The sequence below is a fragment of the Pteropus vampyrus genome, unplaced genomic scaffold (genome assembly GCF_000151845.1).
Source record: "Pteropus vampyrus isolate Shadow unplaced genomic scaffold, Pvam_2.0 Scaffold35, whole genome shotgun sequence".
Taxonomy (NCBI): Eukaryota; Metazoa; Chordata; class Mammalia; order Chiroptera; family Pteropodidae; genus Pteropus; species Pteropus vampyrus.
The window spans coordinates 3,502,171-3,510,184 of record NW_011888816.1 but is presented as its reverse complement, the minus strand read 5'-3'; the positions used below and the strand labels follow the sequence as shown (position 1 = coordinate 3,510,184).

At 39.8% G+C, this 8,014-nt stretch overlaps 1 protein-coding gene across 1 annotated transcript in view; it reads right to left on the bottom strand.

Moving 5' to 3' along the window:
- The window catches only part of ULK4 (unc-51 like kinase 4), a 406,030-nt gene that overhangs the window by 222,749 nt on the left and 175,267 nt on the right, over positions 1 to 8,014 (bottom strand). Inside the window, exon 29 of the mRNA XM_023529030.1 lies at positions 2,644 to 2,692. Coding sequence (XP_023384798.1) covers positions 2,644 to 2,692 — 49 coding nt within the window. The remainder of the gene's footprint in view (positions 1 to 2,643; positions 2,693 to 8,014) is intronic.

The window sequence follows — 8,014 nt, the reverse complement described above, 5'->3', positions numbered from 1 at the left end:
AGGCTTTAAGTGCATTATACAGAAGCTGGAAAACAGTCATGGACTAAGAGTAAAGAAAAAAGTAATTAAGAGGTCACAGTGGACCACCAGATAAATGAGTCAAATGCTCTTTTGCTTTTTTAGAACGTAAGCAACAGCGAAGCAGGCAGGGTCTACACAATCTTTTCATTATTCTCCTTCTGATCAAATCATTGCTTGAAACTGCTACTCACATACTAGACCCCAGATAGGCCCTTGAACTTGGAAACCAAACTTAATTTAAGAATATACTATATTTCCTGAAACTAGGAATCCAACCATTCTAAGATGCATCACTATTTTATCAAGCGCTAAGAAAAATGCTGCCAGTTAAACTATGACGTGGTTTCTTATTACACAAAATTTTCATTTTATTTTTACTGGAAGAGCTCTTTTAGACATATTTAGACATATATCTTTATATCACTCTTGGGTGCTTATAAAAAGAAAATAAAAGTAAAATAATTGGTTAAGGCAAAGATAACCAGGTCACCTGGCTGAAAGCAATTATAAAATGCCATTGATTTGGAAAGTACATCCCATTTTCAGAAATATTAAAATCTGGGGGGGAAAAGTGTACCTTGCAGAATCAAAATACTATCATGCCTAGCTCCGTGACAAAAATTTAGAAAGGAGAAGGTAACAGTTCACAGGATAAATGACACAAAGATATTTCATTGATTAAAAATTTATTTATAAAGAGGGAAAAAAGTTGCGATTATTCAACTCAGGAAAGACAAGAGCAGAATAGGAATTGAACAATATTCTGCAAGGACATCAACGTCCTGTCGCGAAAAGCAGTGATTTCCAACTGTTTTTTCTTTACTCATTTTAGCAGCAGGGCCTCTTTTTAAAATACTGTCCTACAAAAGACCTGAGTATGGAGCCGTTCTGGTTGAAGGAAGAGCATCATCCCACATGTGCCTGAGAGGTCACCGGGCTCAGGACCAGCTGAAATCCTAACCTGGAGAGATGTCACCTTCCACCCGCTCCCTACAACAGCTACAACACAATGACCATGGTTTAAATCATGACCTTAACCAATTAAACATTTACCGCGGTTTATAAAATCTGAAGCATTGCTAGGTGCTCATTATACAAAGATTAATCAAGTATGGAGGGGTTTTGGTAACTTGCATGAAGGAATTTTCTATGTGTGGAGTGTAGACCTCGAGATGATTGCCAAAGGACAGGATGAGAACTTTTTATCAGTCACCAAAGGAGCTGTATTGACCTTAACAGGTTAGAGGCCCTTCAGCCACAGCAAGGGATGAGGCCCATCCACCCACTGAGGCCCATTCTAGCTCTAGAGTATTCTCCTTTTGTGCAACGCCAGTGTGTTTTCAAACTCAAGCCAGGTGCAGCTGACTTTGGACAGCACTGACTCTTGCCCCACGCCCAACCACGTGTCCAAAACCCAGCAGCTTACTGCACCCACTGCTCTCCAAAACAAATCCAATTCTACAACAAATCGGCAAGAAATGCATATCTCGCTGAAGGTGGGGACACACAGACCACTTGGCAAAGCTTCAAAATCCCCATAAGCCCTTCATCTCCATGTTTCTTCACCTCCTTTTTCTCTACTTATTCTCCTAATACTGGCTCTAAAGTCCCCTTTTTCTATCTGAAGCAATTCAATCCAGGCTCTCGCCCACTCCCACACTTTCTCCCTGCCCAACTCAAATAGCTCAGCAAATCCAACTGGCTCCCCTGAAAGGGAAGGGGTGATCTGGAGCTAAGAAAAAGAACGTCTCACCAGACAGCCACATTGACATACAAACAACTTGTATCTTAGGATGATTAAAGAGCGCTAATTTTCCATGTGTGGAGTTATCAGACCATCGCAGTTACTGCTCCATGAATGACCAAAGTAGGATAGGCTGATCTGGCTGATCTGTTCCCTCCTTTGTCCCTTGTGCTGTCAATTAGCTATGGAGGGAAAGTTCTTGGCAAAGGGGGATAACCCACCCAGGTATGAAATAACATTTCTTTAATTAAGGGCATTCACTGCTATCAGCACCAACTCGATTTTCAGCCTAATTTTCTAATCTGTATTTAGTATAAATGGGATTTATCGGAAGTAAGAAAGGTCTATTCTGCATCCCATTTTATTCCCTACACATAAGAACCACAGATGCAAGGTTTTCTTTGATGGATGGTTTCTAATTAAGATGCATTCTGTGAATAAATGGTGTGTGGAAGCTAAGCTATTCTACATTCCGAGGAAGACAACTTTCTGTCCATAGGCATAAACGGCTGACCCGCCCCGTGACTACACGTGAGAGGACTTCGCATCGAACATCAGAAAATTCATTCTGAGGCACAAACTTTGCCCTCTCTCCACAAACTAACCTCGGATAAAGTATTCTTTCTATAGTAGATAAGTCAATGGAAATAAAATGTGAAAAGAGAGCAGGTCATTAAACAGGTGTCCCTATATAGCTTCAGAGCTGGACACAGCTCAGACAAGGACACTGAGGCCCCATAAGTCTAAGTAAGATGACAGAGGACACACGAAAGCCTTCGGGGCCAAGTAAGGGCTAGAACCCAAGCACACGATGTGATCAAAACTTTAAAACTGTTTAAATTCCACTTAAAATTTCAGATGCATATTTCCTTTCTTACCAGAATTACTTCAAAAATGAGTGAGATCAGTTTGCTTTCTTCTACAAGTCTGTTAAGAAATAAAAAGATAACCACACATTAGACAGCTCATACTTAACTCGCATATGATTAAATATGGACTCATTTTTAATACTCTGAATTGCATTTATTAAACACGAAAAATACGAAGCCTCTTTGCAAATGACTATTAGCCTAGCTTTACTGATGTGTAGCAAGTAAAATCTCAAAGAGATTGATATTTATAAATGTAAAATTGTATTAAAATTCAATTATAAAGACTATCAAAATAGGCAATGCCAGCTAAAATCATGTAACTAATCAGCACTGCAGTTAAATTATAAGCGTGTCACACTGTAATCTTTCATATATGCCTCATATGATATCTACTTAGCATTAATGATTTAATGTACAGTGATTTTTTAATAATCGTTAACTTCAAAAAAAGTAGACACCAATCATCCAACAGACTCTAGGCACTTCCTTCATTAAACCTAGGAAAAAATTGTCATCTAAGAGAAGAATTTTTTCATGCAATTTAAAGAGAAAATAGCCTTGATTAAAAAGTGAGGTTTTTTTTCCTTTTTTTAAGAAACAATGCCTCATCACTAAATATTCCTTTGGTCCAATGGTCAGTAAACTTTTTTTCTGTAAAGGGTCAAGGAGTAAATATTTTAAGCTCTGTGGGGCACAGTCTCTATAGTAACTACTTAACTCTCTCACTGCACTGTAAAAGCAGGCATAAATAATACATAAATGAATAGGCATGGCTGTGTTCCAAAAAAAATTTTTATTTACAAAAACAGGCAGTGTGCCGCATGTAGCCCACAAGTTATAATTTGCTGATCCTGCTTTGGTTTTAAAAAAATTGAATTCCTTAATTTTATTGGAACTTACTTTGCAGGACAAACCGTAGCCGTTCGGCACGCTGCCACCACTGTGGGTTTGGGCGGTTTGTCCCCTCACAGAGCATGCCGAGTGGGCAGAAAAGGGATTTGTTACCCGGCCTCCATATAGTCTGTTTGGCCATGGTGGTAATACATGGATTTAAAAAAAAAAAAAAAAAGCCTCTGAGACTAGTCAAAAAAAGGTCACAGCGTTCACAAATAGGAGCTAAGGGAAAGCGACGTAGAAAGAGAGTTCTCGAAGACCGAAGCACTTAGAAGCCATAGGTATCCACCAAAAACAAATGTGACTGTTTCTGTACTTTCGATATAGTAGAGGGAAAAGTTTTGACTACAAATACAAAATTCGTTTACATTCTCTCATTTCCTGGGCAATTGAAGACTCAGATCTGAGAATGAAGCTTCTAAGACCATGGCTGGGCAGGACGGGAAAAGCACAAACTCAAGACCAAGCGCGACTATAGGCCGGCACATTCCCAATCTCCTTCCTCAGCTTCCTAGACGTAAACCATGTCTTTTCCTAAATAGGTCTTTTAAAATTTTTATAACATATACTCTTATTAGGCCCAGGCTGAAAAAGTCCAGGCGTCTCAGAGTTGCCCTAGCAACCAAAGCCAAGAAAGTCACAGGAACACAGACATCGCTACCTCTCCAATGGTACCCAGAAGTTACACATCCCTCTACCACTGTCTCCCCTGACATTGGATCCAGAAGCACCTACTCACAATACACTTCGTGATAGTCCTTTAAAATATATTCTATTATTAGCATGACTACATCGATGACCTTCAATCATTCTTGAAAATTACAACTAGTTCTTCTTTGAGTCTCCACATGATGAGCAGGCTGACATGACCACCTCCTGAGGCTCCTTCAACTCTAACACTTCAGTTTGTTCTTCTGAATACAATCAACCGTAACAATTTTGTTCTCCGACTAACATCATGCAGAGCCCCACAAGGTAAATAAAAAGGGAACTCAAGTTAAATAAAACTACTTCTTGTTAAATTTTTTTTTTTTTTTTAACTAGAAGCTCCAGTGCTCGGGTCTCTGTAGACTAGGGAGGACCTGGCTCACCTCTAAAGAAAGCTGAGGTGGCTGATTCTCAAGGAACTATTCAGGCGGCAAATCTTAAATCATCACAGTAGACTGGAAAATCATGATGCGAAAGGCTATCTTATTTGGGGCTCTGTTTTGGTTGGCCACCACTATTTAAATTGCCAATATCATTTTACTACATGAGCTTGCTATATCCTATATTCTAAAAGAATGAAATTTCTATGGTTTATGGACAGCCTAGAGGACAGGTAGTAAAGAGATTTATCTGAATTGCTTTAAACCAAAACCAAACAAAAGAGAGATCTTTTTGAAATTATCCCTAACCTTTGAAGAGTTGTGAAGATATTAACTACATCACAGTATAATTTTCTTCCTTTATTTAGCCATCTAAGTATACAGTGTGTTTAAAACTGATTCCAGATGAGTAAATTGAAATATACCTCCCTTCCCAAATGTATTTCCTGGGATTACTTTGCTGTGGGGTTTTTGTTGTTGGGGGTAGGGGGGCGGGTCCTTCCCTTAACAGTAAAACTTAATGACAAATTGTGTGTGGTTAAAGGGTTTTCCTTACAGGTTTTGTTTCAGAAGATTCACTGGGATTTTGTACATTTGTGGTTTCTATTATTAACAAAGGAGGTGCTGTCTGAATTAGAAAATTTTGAATAAACCTATGGAAATCTTTAGGATGTATCACCTGGCATTACAATTCCCTCCTGTAACCTGAAGTAAATGTTGCCCTGATGTTGGGAATTTTTAAAAATTTATTTGATGCTTGATAGTTAAGACTGTGAAGTAAATCTAGCAATATTTAGATATAAATGATGAGTTGCAACTTAGATCGGAAATGTAGGAATAGGGAGATTACTCCATTTCTGTTCATAGAGCTACGGAAGTGAGTTGGGCTGAATTTCAAACCATCATTAACATTTTTTAAACTTTCCTTTAAAGGCTAAAAATAAGGATGAACCAAAAACAAGAGTTAAAAGGAAGCAAAGCCCCTCCTCCCCCACCCTACCCCACCGGACTTCTACTTATTCGGACAAAAGAGCCAAGAGGAAGTATGGGAGAGGGACGTCCAGGGAGAGGAAGGCAAAGGACCTCTGCCTACTCTCAGCTCGGTTTTGTGGGACAAAGAAAGCAGGCCCCGACAGTGATAAAGGCCTCAGGGTACATCACGGTTAGTCCATGGAGCTGCACTGTCTTGAGTTTGCTAGCCTGAAGTTTTTATCCACCCGTATGGGCAGAGACAATACATATGAAGGGTCAGAAGTCCAGACCTACCATCTCCGCAGGCGACTCTATCCATAGGGACACTGTCTTCTCCAAAGGATTTCTCTGTTCACCATCTCTGCACTTCAGGAATTCATCTTGTCATATGGACCTTACTTAGTACTGGGAAATTGTTTTCCTGGAAACTATCTCAGAACTCAATGCATGATTAACACTACTGAGCCCTTGCCATGGGTTTCTTTCTGTTGGATCTAATGACGAAAAATTTGAACTTTGTGGCAGTTTAAAAACATGACCTCACCAAAATATGATGAAAAACAGGACACCGGCATTGTCTCAATGTACCTCCCCACGAGACATTCACAGAGGAGAAAGCTGGCCGTCACCGCCTTGACCACGTGAGCATGCTTCGCATCACCAGGAATAAGAGCTGTCAGCGTCACGTGTGCCCAGATATGACACACTGGGGAGGGCGCTTTACCACTTCCGGCTGCTCTCGCCAGAGCTACATACCCTCAATCTAATCACAAAAAAAATATCAGACAAACCCAAATTGAGGAGCATCCTACAAAATAATGACCCAGTGCACTTAAAAAGTGTTACAGTCATGAAAGAGGAGGCAAGGACAAGGGGCTGTCCCAGACTGGCGGAGACGCCACCTAATTTGGTTCCTTTCAGATACAGGACTGATGTCCCCATTTCCTTGCTGGCTGTCGGCTAGGGATCCCTCTCAGATCCTGGAGGCCACTCACATTCCTTGCCACATGGCCTCCTCCATCTCCAAAACCAGAAATAAAGGCTCTCTGCCAAGGAGAATCCTTCTCAAGTTTCAAATCTCTTTGACTTCCCTGCCTCTGACCTCTAGACCAGATTTAAATGGCTCATATGATTACTTGAGCCTACCTATGATTCACATTTGAGTCTTTGAATAAGCTACTTCTGGCTAAGTTGTGTAGAAACCCCAAATAGATGCTGGACTTTTAAAGATTTTTCCAACAATACTGGCGAGGAGTTTCAGAGTACATATTTGTTCGTAATTGAGCACTAGACTACAAACAAAGCTTTTCATTTCTTATGATTTACATAATTTGCCAGTCTAGTGGACCAACAGCAGTCATTTTAAATTAAAAAATCTCTAACATCAAGCAGAATTTCAAATGACTGGTTCAGTGAATCAGCTTCAAAAAGAAATGGTTTCATAATGTTTAGCTATAGCATATTATATCTACCCTGAAAGCAACAATATTTGTAATGTTTTTCTTTGAAATGTTTGCCCTTGCCTGCAATGCTTGCTAATCCCCTTGCAGAGAATTGCAGAAGTCTTACCAATAAAGGTACACATCTAAGGAATTATTTTTCACAAAAAGAGGGAGGAAGGGTTGAGATTTCAGTAGCTTTAGCACAGAGAATTTTTAGACTCGTCATTTTACAAAGATCTATAGAGTCTTCTTTATGGGCAGGCATTATACTTCTTCCCTGAGGAAGTTTACGCCCCAGTGGTCAAAAAAGATATACAATATAAAAATAACTTAATCTAAGTTATAAAGGTGACTGCCTTCATTTGCTGAGAAAGTCTTAGAATTAAGTTAGAAAATAAGGCTATACCAGAACATACCTGTGAAATTTTCCATTGCCTAAAATAGCATGAAAAAGATATGAATTTCATTAAGAGAAACTATGGTTAAGTGAAAAGCAAGTGTTTTCAACAGAAAGGAGATTTTAGATGGAAGTAAAGGGGTTGTATGTTACATTAGCAACTTTTCAAAATGCTTTTCTGCCTATTACCTCAATAGATGCCCAATACAGCCCTGAGACATAATCCACATGTTGAGTGAAACAAAGCAACCAAATGTTTCTATCACAGGAAGCACAGAAGTTGAGGTGAAAGAGCTGTACTCAGAGGGTCTCCCCACAGTGTATGGGACCCATTTACAAGACATCTGACTCCTAACTGCAGATGCTACGAGGGGCCTGAAAGTCCCATGTTGACCAAGACTTTACACAAATTGTCGCTGCACGAGGCTCTAACACTTGTTAACCAGCCAAGGGTTTTGGCTACTCGTTCCCACATCTGCCCAGTGCTTTCTGTTCTTTCTGGGTCCTGAGCCCTCACCTTCTGTCTTTCTGAACCCTGTGGCTCTGCAGCTAACCTCCCTTCTTTAATAGTTCTTTGAATCCTT